General features: G+C 41.8%; 1 protein-coding gene across 10 annotated transcripts in view; it reads left to right on the top strand.

The window, feature by feature from the left end:
* The window catches only part of LOC112455823 (polypyrimidine tract-binding protein 1), a 219,305-nt gene that overhangs the window by 164,019 nt on the left and 39,059 nt on the right, over positions 1-16,227 (top strand). For all 10 annotated transcript variants that reach the window (XM_025018018.1, XM_025018016.1, XM_025018019.1 and 7 more), the window contains one exon: positions 7,087-7,224. In XM_025018018.1, the coding sequence (XP_024873786.1) occupies positions 7,087-7,224 (138 nt within the window). The remainder of the gene's footprint in view (positions 1-7,086; positions 7,225-16,227) is intronic.

Here is a 16,227-nt window from a genome sequence, read left to right as displayed (position 1 = left end):
CAAGATTCACCCTGGCAAGCAAGATTTACATAGATCGTGACGTGTTAGCGCGAACGAATCGGTTTATTGTATCGCGTGGAGAACGAATTGCAAATTTCTAGGTATAGACTCCGAGAGCAGGAAAGATTTTCGAAGAATATCCGCGGATCAGACCTTCGCGAGAGATCGCTTGTAAAACTTTAACGTTCGTTTTCGCGCCGCGGTGCTTCCAGTCAAAATTTTACGACACGATCTCGACCACGATCGTTTCATAGCTTCCGGCGCCAGATTACACTTCTACTAACATAAGCTAGCAGGACCAAAAATCAACAAAATCAAACTGGATCTATCGAATTATTTAATATAAATTTTGTATTAATTTGCACCACTTATAATAATGATTTTGTACTCCATTTCGCTATTTTGGAAAGAACTATGACACTTCAAAATTAAGATAGCAGAATCACAAATTAAAAAAAAAATTAAAAAAGGAAGCCGAAGGCAGAAACGGTCGGGAGTAGTTTCCGGCGGAAGGTACAAAAGGAATGGCGAAGGGTACCAAATCTGAAACTTTATATTTTAATGATACAAATTATGCCGCGTCGAGTGCACAAGTATTGATTTTGCTGATAGGAAAGTATACTTTACCCTTGAACTCTTAATAAGGTTGAGTTCAATTCAGTCGTTTGAAACAGAAGGGATGAATGTATTAATTTTTTTTTTAGTGATAGTCTTTTGCATTTCTGCCTCTGGTTTTCTTTTTTTATTGTGGTCTAACTTAGTCCTGCAACTTAATATTAAGGTAGCAGCGCCATGTTTTTTTCCAAAATGGCACGGAATATAAAATTGTTATTAGTGGTAAAAATTAGTATACAATGGGTAAACAAATCCAACAGGTTTAGTTTGATTTTGCTGATTTGATTCTGCTAGGTGAAGGTGTTAGAATACAAAAGAGCGGAAAACAGGATTGCCAGGATCTTGTTGAATATACCAATCGGATTGAGAGGTGCCGACACGCGTCACGAGATAACCGGCCGCGATTGGCTAGGGAGATAGATATTGAACGGGAGGAAGAGTGAAGAGAGTAAAAGAGGCGGAGAATGTGCAAGATGAAGAAAGAGAGGGTGAGGATAGGGATAGGTGGATCGCGGCGGCGGCAACAAGTAATGGAAGGTTATGATAATGTTCCCAGTCCCGGCACTCACCGTTAGTTCCGAGGCCGAGCTATCAAAGGGGGATAGAAACTACCCCTAGGAGTAGTTATTTCACCCCTTGAAAGCGGCTTCGGGCAAGTGCATAGTCGCGGTAACGATCCGGACCGAGAGGCGTTCCGTTGCGCCACGGCAATCTCGTAGCCCCGGAATGCACAGGCCGCGCGCACGCGTTGCGGATCACAACATTCTGGAGAGATACTCGTCGCTTTATCACCCGCCGGTCTGTTTTTAGTGGGGCCGCGGAAGTCACGAACGTACGCGCGATATAGACAAGAGCACTCGGGCGTAAGACAGGTAGTTTGTCGTATCAACGACGATTACATTAGATTTACGAATGCGATTATTTCGTAGCTAAACTCGCTACTTTAAGCGTTCGATAAACGTAAAGACGTGAAATAAAATACGGGACATTTTTTTACTCGACACTACAATTTTCATCGTTTGAGAATCATAGAAAATAGCGCAACGATTAAGACACCCCGTATATCACTGGGCTTGCCGAGCACCTTGAGGTATAGCGGCAGCTGCCGGCTATTTCTCCAGGCTTCTATTGTGCGATTCGCGATAACAATAATTAGGATTATTATTTCACGGCGGGAGTTTCGAACGGGAATTGTATAGTTTTCGGGTGGAAGACTCCTTCCATCACTTCTAAGGATCTTTCTTTGGCGGCTTAGAGGACGGCTTTAATTGAGCCTCTCCAGGCCGCTCGCAGATGGTGACTTTATTATCGACATTCAGTATAATTAAGTCGGTCTAAGCGGCGGGAAGGGAGCAGATCCCTTCCGTCTTTCCGTCGTAATTTACTGGAACGGAAACGTCCCGTCTTTCAATGCGTAGTGACGTTTCTCGTTGAACAAAAGACGTGGTCTTACTGCGAAAAAATGCAGAAAAAAATAAACAGTGTGGTTAAGGGCGAAAAATACGAAATGTTAAAAATTATATTATTTTATTTATTAATTTAGTCGCGCAATTTATATTTGGAGACGTTGCGTGTAATTAAGTAATGCATAATTTGTAGATGCAAATTTTTTATTTCATATTTAATTTGCGAATAGTTTTTCGTAAAAAAAATAACGGAAGCTTCAGCATCCAGTGTAGTTAGTACACCGTAATTTTAACATATGAACATAATATTATAATTTTAATTAGGAACCAGTTGATACATCTGTCATATACATTAGTAAATATTTAGTAGCATACGTTTCCTTATGCCACGTGGCTGTTTATTTCGATATAAATTTATGCGGCTCAGTCGCGCGGATGATTTGCAACTAAAATAAGATTATAACAACTGTAACTTCGTTATTAATTTATGCTACGTTCTCGAGAGCCCTGCTAACGGCCGTGACGCGAGGAATGGAAAATCTTTGCGCGCGAGGTCAAGAGATTTAGGTATCACAAATCCGAAGAGTTTATTACGGAAGAGGTGGAATATTATCCCGCGACATAATTAGCCATGCGCGAAATTCACCGGCACTGTGTTTCGCACTACTAGCGATAAATATATTCGGCTGGAATACTCTCCGGTAGCCTTCTAACTTTCAGAGAACCGAACACCTTTCTATCTTTGACGCAATATTTGATTTTCGTTCCGATAAGCGGCAAATGAAATTAGATTTTGTGCGAGCACGCTCGAGCCGGCGAAAAATTTCTTTCGCGGCGGCTTGATGGGATTCCATCAGGAATCTCTCAATATCGCGTGTCTCTCGCGGAAGACGCATGGTTTCGATAAAAAGGATTACATCGGGAGAGCGGAAGCGGTCCCGGGAATTTCTTTGGGAAAAAAAGGTAGAAACGGGGGACGAGAGAGGAGAGGGAAGGAAATAAGAGCGAGAAGCGTCGGCGCGAATTTATGTTCCGCACGCATGGAAATTTATGGGCCGCTAATTGGTGGGGTGGGATATCGGCATCGAGGTGAAAAGATGGGAAACGGAGATGGAACGCGCGATGCGAGAAGGCCGGGGTTGTATGCCGCGCAACTTTAGGATTAATTCTCGGATAAAATGACCGGCCGCACACCGTCCTTACGGGCTTAGATCCGATGGGAGGGGAAAACAGCCGTCAGTTACCGTTTGTCAAGCTAATTAATTAGCAGCTGGCGAACTTTCGTTCTCGTCTCCTCCGTCTTTCTCACACTTCTCTCCTCCGATGCCGGGACGTCAAGTAATTTTTTTTTCTTAAGAAAGCGCGGCGATCTCGAATATTATCCGTTGCGAAAGACCATCAGGATTTAGAACATGAATTTTGTCGAACCACTTTATTAATGCTTTTACCTTTATGCTAAAATAATCCGGTGAAACGAAAAAATAGTCGCGTTAGCATTTACCGCGAATTATTTATATTGCAAGTAAGCTCATAATTGAAAATCGGGCAGCTATAATATTTTAATTACCTTTAACGTTTATTGCATCTCGTGCTCCTTCAGATTATTCTTGATATTTCCAGTCGCTCTCATCCATTTTAATTGGTCCATTTCTATTCCACTTAATCCCGACGTCCGGCTCTTCCGTAAAGCATTTACTACAGTACGTTTACAGTTAAAGACACTTGTATCCTATCAACATCGCCGGAGGCTGCTTTGAATCTGTGCGGAAACTCGACTAAACCGCGAGAGCGCACGATGCGAACTTCAATAAAATTGCTCGTAAAATTATTAGCGGACACACGGTCGACGGTATAATAATAATATCCGCCGTGCTCTTGCGACGAAGCCTCAATCTGCTTTACATCGCAATTAGACGGAACACACACGATGCGCCAGGGGTGTAACTGAATTACGTGTAAAAATTGACGCTCGTCGAGAGTCGCTCTGTCAAAAACCGAAGCGCGATGTTACAGACGATGGTCGGGCCGCGCGGCCGGTGTGAAGAAACGAGGGCGCAATGAGGCGAGCGTTTAGAACGCTCGTAAATTCCGCGTAAGATCTAACGCGCGCAGCGCGAAGGAAATACCGGCCATTTAACTATTCATTTAGCCTCGGCGTACCGTCTGCGAGAAAACAGTTCGTGCAACTTTTTACATAAAGAACGATTCGCATGGCACGTTATGCTGCTACTAGCTTTCCCTCTTTTTGAGAAATTTAAAATATACCTAAAAATCATGAAGCACTTTTATGTGCGCGATATATTTCTTGTTTCTCAGATCTCTTTTTTTTCCTTTTTGAAATACATTTTGAGATGTAAACGTGATTGCAAAATTAAAAGAAACATTGTTATAAAACTCCTGTCTTCTTTGTAACAATAACAAATATTTAAGGACTTTAAAAAGACACCTTGGTTTTTATTCTTAAATATTTTAAATCCGTTTGAACATGTGTAGTTTAACACCGTCGCAAAATCGAAAGCTTTTGCGTTTACGAGCGTCTCTTGAAATAGAATTTCACTCCCGCGCCGTGCACTCGAGTTACTTCTTCCGAATTGTTGCGATCATCGTTCGCCACTGAAGAACTATACCTGTAGCTTGGTTTGATCTCTTACTTTTATACTCTTTCTCAACGCGTTTTTTTTTTAAGTCAAGACATTGCGGTTAAACGCTGCACCTTCTAAGTGTAGCGATCCGCGATTGCATTTCTTCCGTGAAGATGATTTCCGTAGTGCGCATTCAGCGCATTCTTGTGTATCAGTCTTTCCGCTTGTTTATCGGTTATTCCAAATTGCTTTTGTCGAGCGTCTCCATTAAAGAGTTGTATATATCGCCTCGTGGAAAGTGCTACGCGAGAAGCCGTGTATATATTTCTTACTACAATCTCGTCTGAAATGGCTTCCGATAGAAGATGGTAACAGCCGTTATGCGCCCTATAACAATAATCAATTTCTCTTTACGCTTTTGTTTTATTTGTCGGTTACTGGCTGTTCTTGCACATCCACTGTAAAATAATCCATTAAGTACCTTATCAACGTAAAATGGAAATAATTTGTCGTCTTACATAAAGTGACATAAAATTAAATTTTTACTCATACATATATTTATAGGGAAATTTTTCGCGATACTCAAATAATTAGCCTGCTACTTACGCCGAGGAATTTAGTTATCCAGCAATTCTGCGCGAACTAGGAAGCGAGACGATTTTCCATCGTCGTCGCCTTGGAAATTTCGTTAGGATACTCCAGCTCGAGAGAAGTTATTTTTACGAAGTCAGATTTAGGAGCTTCGCTCGGGCGGGTGCCGCGCTTTAATCTACATCGAAATTCTAATGTGGCGCGTTTCTTTAGCATTTTATGCTAATGCCCGTCGCGTCGTACCCCTTAAAGTTCACTTTGACAGCTTTACCGGCAGCGGCAGCTGATGAAAACGACGGTCCACGAGACGCATTTCGCATGTGTGAAAGATAGGAAGAATGAACCTCCGCCAAATTTCTAGCGATAACATTGTTTTTAAATTAATTGAGGGAATTGTCTAGGAAGTCATAAATCTTTGAAGTTTTTAAAAAAATAACGTTCTTTAAATATTGTAATAAGTAAATGTTTTACACCAAGAAGATGAATATTGGTTTGAATTTTCTCTTCTGTAAAACAAGAGAGATATATATTTATATATTTTACGTAACTGTTTAACATTTAATTATACTCGTTCAGTTGGAGTGTAACGCAGCAAATAATATTTTTATCTTGTATTAATTGTCCTGTAAATTGATGAGACAAGATCTTGCAAACTGATTGTTGCAGAACTTGTAGTTGCGATTCCCGTTGCTACGATTTCTTTTTCCAATCCACTTCATTTCCAATCTAATATTAGGGCCGAACTTACCGGTGCATGGTGTTTCACTCGGCCAGACTCGGAAAGACACGGTTCCTTTTAATAACCCAGCAGCGCCATCGTCTATTATACGGGCTCTCACTTACAAAGTATAATGTCTCCCTCGTTTTTACGCTCAGTATGCGTCCAATTTTAATACTCTTGCATCTATTTTCGTTTGCTCTCTCGCATTTCTCTCCGTTTTTCTTCTGGCGCTCTCTCTCGCTCTCTTTCTCGCTTCTCGCTTCAAAGAAATCATTTTCTATTCCGCTTCATCACGCTCAGCAGACACCCCGAGAGAGAATTTCCGTGATCCGTGTATCGTGCGAAGGAGGAGGATCATGCATCGCATCGAAGTCAGTAAGGTCATCCATGATGTATTCTTTTAAGCCAGGGAACTTTCAATTATTTCATTTTCCCGACACAATAGCTATTTTAACAATATGATTTCATACAGAATATGTACAAAATATACAAGAAAACTCTCATTTACATTATAATTTGGGAATAAAATCAAGGTTTTTGTTATTTCTAGACGAAAACTTTTTTATTCCCCTGAAACGTAAACGTTCCAAAGCCAACGCTGCAAGTAATTTTCCGCATTTTTGTCAAACGACAAAAATCTCGTGATATTCATTTTATTAACTATTGAAATTTCGTTTGGTATTGATGAGCGTGATACGTATATCGGAAACATTAGGACAGAACCTTCGTGTGCGTCTTATCGACGCTTATCGACGCTTTTAGAGACCTTGATCTGTTGACGTTTTGGATTTTAAAATAACTGTATCGATTATTATATTCCTATTATACTATCCCAATATAATTGAAGGCTATTTTACATATTTCTATTATTATATTAATATTATTACTATTATTACATGTACTGCTATTATTACCTGTTATTATGCAAATAATTAAACAATTAGTTTAAGCAAGCCTTTAATTATTTATCTATATATGCGGAGTCCTAAAAATTACGAAAGGACCAAGTTCGATGAAAATCACTCCATTTGTGAAATGACGTTATTCGAAACTTCGGCAACTTTTGTATCTTTAGTACTTTGGGCGACGCGTAAACGTCGCTCGTAAATCGCAATCAGTTTATCCCTGCGAAGTTTGCTTAATTCATTTCCATTCTCCTTCTCTGTTACAGAATTCGAACAACCAGGTCGCGATCGCCGGGCAAAATCAGGTATCCGGTGCCGGCGAGACTCAGGGCGGGCCCAACACCGTGCTCCGAGTCATCGTGGAGCACCTGCTCTACCCGATCACCCTCGACATACTTTATCAGGTGAGCGAACCACCACCCGGTACATGACGGCCGGTTCATTTATTATTTCTTCATTTTATATTGAAAGCGGTCGCATTCGGTACGCTGAATGCAGTATCGCGTGTAATGCAACGATGAATTATATACATATTCAAATATACCGTACATACGCGTACGTATACGTTAGGAAAGGATGGAAATTTTTCACGAGTTTCTACGTGACCGTTGGCGTGTTGCGGGAACTTTTTGGAGAAACTTTTTTATCGGCTCAGATTCGAGAGTCTACACACACTGAGTGAACTGTCGTGAAATTATGGAAACAAAAAAAAAAGGGAAAAAATTCCCCCGTGCAAACTGTGCGTTGGCGTGTTACCGACGAAGGGAAAGTGTGCCCCTAATTGAGAGACGCCGGAAAACGAAAAGGCTAACGTAATTTAACTTCGACGTCGATGTCGTCGCCGAAAAATATCACGCGCGCGCGCACCGGGGAGTTGAATTAGTCGAATTTCGCAGACAATCCCGCGGTCGTTAACTCGCTCACGGATATTTGATCAACGTTTACAAGTCGGGCGTGAATTCCGCTTGATTAATCCGCGCGGCGGCCGCGCGCGGCGAAGTTACATCCGCGCTTTACATATTGAGTGCCTCGTCGCGAGCGACGGGCGCCCCGGTTGCGACTGTTTGCAGTTTTAAAATTGAATATACGCGCCGGTAGCCTCGCTACCGAGAGATAACTGAATTCTAAATAATTGATTGTTAAAATTATAGAATAATCTCCTGCCACAGCGCGCGACAACGGAATTGTCCGGGATTGCGCTTGGCGCATCGCGATAGACTTCGCACGACTTTCTATTCGTAAGATACTAATTGCACTTGTCGCGGAATTGACGCTTTACTTTGTTATTGAAATACTTGGGAGATATTGAATTAAATTGGAGCAATTCTAAACATTGCCAAGGAACTGTCTATGCAAATTTATGCAAATGCATATTCTAAAAACTTTTTTGTTCATACGAATTTATTCATATATGAAGAAGTAAAGAATAATAAAATAAGAAGATTATAGATTGATAATCAAATTGATAGTCATGATTTTGTAAAGTTTTATAGCTTGAGACTTCCGAAAATAATGCTTCTTCATTTTAAGCCGAAAAGGAAGTGGACAAACCATCTATCGTGACTATCTATGCATGACTTTTTTTATTATTTGCACGTGTAATTTCCTCGTTTATGGAAATAAAACACTTGGTAATCATGTGAAGGCGCACTAATGCACAAGACGGCGCACACTATTTTCCTCTCTCGGTAGGAAAACAAAGGAGCAAATATTGCTGGTCATCATTAAAGGGAGGGCGAGGCTTATCCCTGAGGATACCGGATAACAGGATAACCGAAGTGCTTCCGGTTCGGGTTGAGTGGCCCATGCATTTTTAAGCGTGCTCAATAGCGCCGCGAATAATATCCTCGGTGATGGTGTACATACACGAAGGCCGTACTTTATTCTTCCTCAAGTTTGTGAAAACAGATGTTTACGCTTGTTACTCCAGTTTTAGTCAGCGATATATTGTTTTTTTTTTTTACGCTGATAAAACGAGCAGCGTCTATCGACCGAATTTTTTTCGAATAAATTTTTATTTGCGTTCGTAACAAATTTGTATTGTCTCACTGAATGAGCGCGACGACAAAATAAAATTTCAAAAAAATCGCGCGCGAACAATTATTTCGTAAAACCGACAATACAATGCGTCTCATTGGCAGCTATTTCGAAAATTGTCGAAAAATATAGCTCGCAAATTACAACTATTCTGAATTTACTGAAATCGAGTTGGACTCGCGTTATCGTGTTGATTGTTACAGAGGATTTTTGCGTTTCTCCGAATGTCTTGGAGGAATTGCGATTGCAAAGTGGCGTGTAAGGAAACTATCTTTAACACTATCGATTTATCCGGAGGTCCGCCTGGTGTACAGGGTGGCGTTTTCTTTTTTTCTCGCGTGGAATCAGGTCGTTGCGGAACGGAGAGAGTAGCGCGCGGCAGCCGCACTAAGCCGATAATGGACCGGGCAGAAAACATTCCCGGATTACCAATCGACGATTGGCTGGCTATATGTTCGGCTGTGTAAGTAGGCTTACACCGACGGTTTTGGCAGGACGGCTAGGAGGCAGAACTGGATTTGTGTCCGGCTGTTCGCGACTTGTAATCAGCTCGAAAGATTAACCCACGTCAAAGCCAGCCACCTGGAGCTTACTTATTGCTCAGACGGATTCTTCGATCTGCTCGGGTATCATATGATTTGCGCTAGAAAGAAAATCCTGTCGTATATGGACTGACACTTACCTCGAGAAATCCGGATAAACCGCCGTAAGATGATCAATTCGACTTGAACATACGAGCCAGGGGAATGAACATTTAACTTTGCACTCAATTTGCACTGTGCAACCTAGTGTGAGACAATTACAAATAAAAATTCTTATAATCGTTTAAATAAGCTGTCTCAAGTCTTGACATTTTAATTATTTAATGTTACGGTGTTCTTTGAAATTTTAATAATGCCAATAATGAGTTTATTGGAAACATTCTGTATATGCTGCGCGCGCTTTACCGAAGTCTGATGAAAGCTTGACTTGTTCTACTGTACGTAATCCGATGCGGTGCTCTCGCGAGGAAAGTATATGTTTTTTTGTCTAAAACAGATTAAGCACTGCCTTGCCTTGAAATCTTGATCTGCTTTTTTGTTTTTATATTTTTATATATTTATGCATTTTTATATATTTATTATTCTGTTATTTAAAGTTGCATTATTTAAAATATGACAGATTGTGGTGCGATTATGATCTTTTTGAGAGTGCACTTGCATCTAAATATATAAAAAAAGTCATACACAACACACACACATACATACTGCACATTTTACTGTTAATTTTATTATTTGCTTTTTTTTTAAACAAAGAGAGCTTCATGAAATTTCCATGTGTCTCCTTGGATTTCTCCTCAACTTCGCTGAAGCAATCGCAAATGCGGTTTCCCCACAGTTCTCGCGTCCCGGACTTCGATTGTTTCTTTCGGTCGAATTGAATTTTAACTTCGTTCTTTATTTGTTCCTGGTTTGTTGCTCGGTCGCCGCGACCTCCTCGCGCGATTAACCGACCGCCTCCGGCGGCGAAGCCAATTTACGTGGCGGCGGTGGTGTTTCTTCCACCCTCTCGCCTCTCCGCGCCTTAGAAATCCTCCTCCGATATTTAACTTTACGGTCTCCCGAGCCAGGGCGGGTTAAATGCCGCGAAAAGTCCGTCCTCGCGGAGCGGAAACTTCTCGCGCGAGCCCCGAAGCGGGAAGGGAAGAAAAGGTTGCCGTCCCAAGGGGTTGTAAGGAAGGGGTGCAGGTGTTTAGGTGCGTACCCTCCGGTGCGGGAACCGGTGCGCGGCGCTGTAAAAACTTGGTAATCCAGCCGATGCCATTAATCGACGTTCCTGGGCCGGAAAATTCTTAATGATCTGTGAGCAAAGATGGTGTCGCGCGCGCGGGAAAAAAAAGGAGATTGGACTTAAAGAGCTTTCTTTGCAGAGTTTTTCCTAATTTAGGGATCTCGAGTTGACAATAAATTCTTAACGAATTGCAATACAAGCTCTAGGACTAAGTTTAATTAAACAGCGTAATTCTTTCGCGATCTTTCGTATTCAGTATTACATTTAATATTTCATATCACTATTTTATATTAATATTTTATTGTTATATTATATTGAGACATTATTCGACGAATAATACCAATAATAGGTAGTTATATGAGCTGTATATCGAAAAAGCTTGCTTTCTTCCAGTATCAGATTAACCGTTTACACTTTACAGAATCTGTTCACTTTTCATCCCATAAAAAAAGTTTAAGTGTATGATAGAGGTGGCTCTATGAGTTGCTCTATAAATCCGATTACATAGTCAGCGGATAGGGAAACCCGTAAAACGATAGCGACTCAAGCGAGCCGTTTCTCCGCGGGTAATTTCTGCTTTGCATCTTTTTTCCACGATGCGCTGGGAGGCTGCATCGTGCATCCCCCTTCCCCTCCCAGCTACCACCCGCGAAACCCCGCGGGTTTGAGGGCGCGTCGAAGCTTGAATGTAAAACCGCTCGTAACGTTCGCGGATACGCGCGGAGCGTAAAGGGAAAGACGGCGGGGCGGGACTTTTAACATTTACGTCCCGGTTAAATGGTCCGGAAACTCCGTCGGGGTACACGACGACATAAACTGCCACCGCTGAGGCCCAGTCTGCCACCTGGGACGCTCTAAATCTCGTCTTATTAAGGCCCGTGCCGGTCTGAAATAGCGAGACCGCAGCATCATCGGCGCCGAGAAGGGTGATTACGCAAAATGTGGCAGATTTAATTATCCTTCTTTTATTCTTTTTTTTTTTTTTTTTTAAGCCTCCGTTCAAGCCAAGGAGCTTAATAAAGTTACTTCAGAAATTATAAGTGTATAGATATAATAAAAGATTCTATTTTTGTATATTTTTTATTTTATCATTTTTTATTGACTTTTTTGTAAAAGTTATAATTGATACGGGATTATAAAATATGTATGTAAATATATGAGATATTTGAGATATATAATGTATATATTCACGAGACACATATATAAAGTCAGCACAATTCAACGAAATTTATACACGTATTAAATTTGATGCGTCCTAAAATCACTGGCGTCATTCTAGCATTGCAAGGTCTGTTGAAGTTTTATATAAATTAATATTGCGGTTTGCATAATGAAAATTGTTCTGAATCGTGAATTATAACTGCGAGATGATGGATTTTACAAATGGCTCGTCATCTAAATTTTGTATTCAGTAAAATGTTTTCTACACAACACGCACGCACGCGACTCGCGTATTATTTTTTCAAACGAAAACCGTCGGTGGAATATTACCAGAATATACATGGTGTTTCGTCAGAGTTTTCGAAAATCGACGTGGCCCCGGCGAGCAGCAACGAAGCGAAATGACGGATAGGTATAGTAAATTAATCGCTCGGCGATAGCAGTCGGACGGTTTCGCGATGCGATCTCGATGGCGAACGGCGATGGAATCCGAGGAACGGTGACTCGAAGAAAACCGGGGAGAGAGTGTGAAAATGGGCGATGGAAGGGGGGGAGGGATCGAAGTTAGCGCGCGCACAGAGGGAAACATTAATCACCTGCCTCCTCGTCCTGTATGATTAATGGCCGCTGGCAACCGTCTAATGTCTCGGTTCGATCGTTCCAGTTGTTCGTTCGTGTACGAACAAGCGCTCCGGCGTGCGAGTGTTTTACGCCTTGAATCCGCTGGAGGCTTCAGCATGCCACTAAAACGTTGCAATTACAACGGTTAACGTTGCGCAGATCGAGGCAATTATTTCGGTTATTTCGACTGTGCTGTTCAATCAAACGTGAAAAAACAAACGTGCCTTTTTCATATTCCAACTGATATTCGAGCATGGCATCAGCTTGTGCACAATTTTGTCATGACAAAAGCGCCCGCGTGTTTATTTGATATAATCAATAGTCGAGAGGTGAGTAGAAAAATTAGCTTCATTGGAAGCTCGTCTAGTGAAACACGTGTCACAAGTGTCCGTGCGCATTCGTGACCACATAAATTTCCGCATAAAGCACCTCGGTGTACAGGATGACAAGGTGCGATTCGCGGTAATCGACGAAGTTTCGCGCGCGATATTTATCTCGGATATTTGCTCGGAATTACATCGTTCCCGTTGTTCATGTTAATGGAGGGTGAGATTGCGTCATTGAAAGTATAGACTTGCGGAGAGAGAGCGTTGGCGCGAGAGAGAAAAGAAGAAAAGGATTTTTGCGGCGGTATTTTGCGATAACGTCGTATCTTGGCGGCACAAAGATATTAAAAGTTATCTCGCTAATGGGCGACGCCTGTGACACAGCTTTGAAAGCCTGCTCGTGCGGCTTGCACGGTCCTATGTCATATCAGGATGCATTTGTAGCGATTAATAATGCAGCCGGCATTAACAGTCCCAGCTTATATATCGTACCAGCCACGCGCGCAAGTGCGCAATATGCACTCTAAAACCTTTTTATAGGATTTGCGAAATTCTCGCGCGCAAATTACAAATAAGCTAATATTAAATGTCATTGTTATTCATTAATTATAATCAAAAGATATGCTTAGTCACTTAAAACGGATTTGGAAATTAATAATTTTTTTCTTCTTTCATGCAGGTAGAGACGTACGTTATTAATTTCCGTAATTCAATCTCGTAAAAGGATTCGATTTTTCGTACGCGCGTCCCACAATGGGGAGGAAAAATTCACTTCACCCGCCGATAAGCACCCTTACCACGATCGCGAGGAGCGGACTCCTATATAGGGTCGAGAGAAAAATTGATCTCGCGCGTAACTATAATTGCGCTCGACTCTCGAACTGCAATCGTTGCGAACCGCGATACGAAACATATTCCCCGCAAGGGGAAAAATCCGCGCAACTTTCCAGGGGAACTTTTGCGAAAATTCCTATCCGTTTCTCGCAGAAGTTCGTGCCCGCGAACCCCCGCGACGACTTCCCACATCAGACATCGAGAAACCAGCACTCGCTTTCTTTTGATCGTGGGGTGCCCTCCCCCCCCACGAGCCATCGTGTTTAAATGAATAACGACGGATCGCCGCGACGCGACGCGGGAATTGCGTTACTGCTATATCGCGCGTTATTGCATTACAGAAACCGCGGAGACACCGGCCGGCATGGGCAGCGGGCCGATAATCGAGCACGCGAATTAATAACTGTTACATCAATCAATACGCGGGCGGTAATGGGTAGCTTTTGCGGAATGAATGCGACGGAATGGGAGGAGTTTGGTCACCTGTAATCCCTCGGCACGAGGGCATCCCCGCGGGATCCGTGAGCGATGGCCACCGGCCAAAGGGTCGCGTTCGATTTAATAACGAGCTGTTCCCGGCATCTTCTTTCCCCTCCCTCTCCCTTTCCTCCTTTGGTCCTTTCCCTGCTCTCCCTCTTTCGAGGAGATTGAGGAAAATATTACGACGGATGATTGCGTATTCTGTATATACATTGTAAATAGCGAGAATTACTTTCCGACGAATTTTCTAACCATTTTTTTAAGTAGGGTAATTATAATTTTTGGCAAGCCTTTCTGTTTGATCTAAATGTTATATGTATATATTATAGCTTATGTTTGTATAACATCGGAGGGTTTAATTCTGTAGTTAATGTTCTATGCGATTAAATCTTTACGAAAATATTGACTGAGAAAAGCCGATTTCGCGAGTGGAATATATAATGCAAACATCCCGTATATTCGTTCTGGGTTATGGGGGTAAATTTTGCGCGAGCGAGCTGGATCGAAGGGGGCCACGCTCGAAATATGTGACGGAATGTTTGCAGAAGAAAGGAATGATTCTCCCCGCTGCTGACGAAATATCAAATGAAATTGTTGCGCGGACGATGCATTTCTGCGCGTTCCATTCATTTCTCAACCAGTAGCATCCTTGCCGGATTCCAGGTCGGTGCTTTTATCGATATTAATTTCGTAATATTACGGACACCACTATCAACTCTTTGCTTCTTAATGTCACCTGCAGATCCAATTTTGGGTGAATTCTTATAAAATAATTGTGAACGAAACGGAGTACTTACAAGAATTTCGAATCATAATTTACTAGAATTCCGATGGAGCGTTTAATCCTTGCAAGCCACACTGGCTTATGGAGGACCCCTGTAGCCATTTTTCGTTCATAAGTTTCGAAAAAATTAACGTATTGCAATGTTTTTTTTTAATCAATCGGAAATTTTTTCTGAGAATTATGTTGGTAACCTCAGAATTTGTAAAAAAAAAAAAAAAATTATTATACCAAAAAATACGCATTAAAAAATATAAGGAATAGTTTCAAACGTAGTTTCAAAATTTCGTTGGGGTTCCTGAGAACCCAGTGTGGTTTTCGAGGATTAATAATTAAGGGGTATTCCGATTTCCTTTCTTTTCTTTTACGCGTGCTTTTTTTAAATTGAAATTGCACGCGTTTCTCGACTTCTCCGGCAGTTTATGTTTTCAGGACTAGGCCGGAATGTCAAAGATGCAGCGCTGCGCGCGGTTCTGTCAAATAGTGGCGCGAATTGATTCGCATAGTCGACGTGCCACAGCGAAACGGGGTTAAGGGGGGGTCGCGTAGGTGAATTAACGCGAGCACCCTCGAAATAACGTGCATTGGATATCTAGCCCCAGATAATCACTTAATCGGGCGCATATCTTACGTCATTAGAGGAGAGTATTCGACGCGAGAATCCGTCTGTACATTCAAATTATATCATAGTCTCACTCGTATTTGCCGTTGTATTAATACATTTTTATTACAAACACAAATATATAGTATTAAAAAAAGAAAACAAAATCTATTATCGATTTTTTATCGAAAATAAAAATTTGTCGCGGTAATTTGCGACAGTTTCCGGTTACGTCAAAGAATACAAATTTTTTATCTACGGATAATCTTCCGAGTCGCGTAGACCAGTTCGCGCGCCAAGGCAAGTTTAAGGTCACAATCTCCCTTATCGAAAGTTTTCTCATTGTGCGCGAGCCGGAAGTCGTGACAATGGCCATTTCGAGTCGTAGCCGTGCGTCGTGTAGTACACGTTTTTCCCGTGCCCTTTCAGAGCGCAATCCCATTTCGGCGGTGTAAGTGCGGCCAAGCCGACTGGAAACACAATGCGGGAGAAATAAAATATTAACGATAGCTTTTGCGAGAACCGCGTATAGATGAGCAAACGCGAATTCGCGTACACAAGCGCGACGTCATCGAGATTGCGACGCACAAATGCTCTTTGTCCACGATAAACACAAGTTTTTTAATCAAACTATGTGCCAATTTGTGCGTGTCTGTACATAAAGAGAATAATTGAAAAAATCAATGAAATGGGAAAAAATCGCGTTCGAGCATGATCGCGTGAAAGGCAGCGGGACGTGGCGGGGCTCTAAAATTTCATATTTTACACGGGCATACGAAATTAAGAATTGCGATCT

This window comes from Temnothorax curvispinosus, unplaced genomic scaffold (assembly GCF_003070985.1).
Source record: "Temnothorax curvispinosus isolate PA1 unplaced genomic scaffold, ASM307098v1 QBEX01006396.1, whole genome shotgun sequence".
In the NCBI taxonomy this organism is placed as follows: Eukaryota; Metazoa; Arthropoda; class Insecta; order Hymenoptera; family Formicidae; genus Temnothorax; species Temnothorax curvispinosus.
The sequence above is the reverse complement of the archived record's forward strand: the minus strand, read 5'-3'. Positions and strand labels throughout refer to the sequence as shown.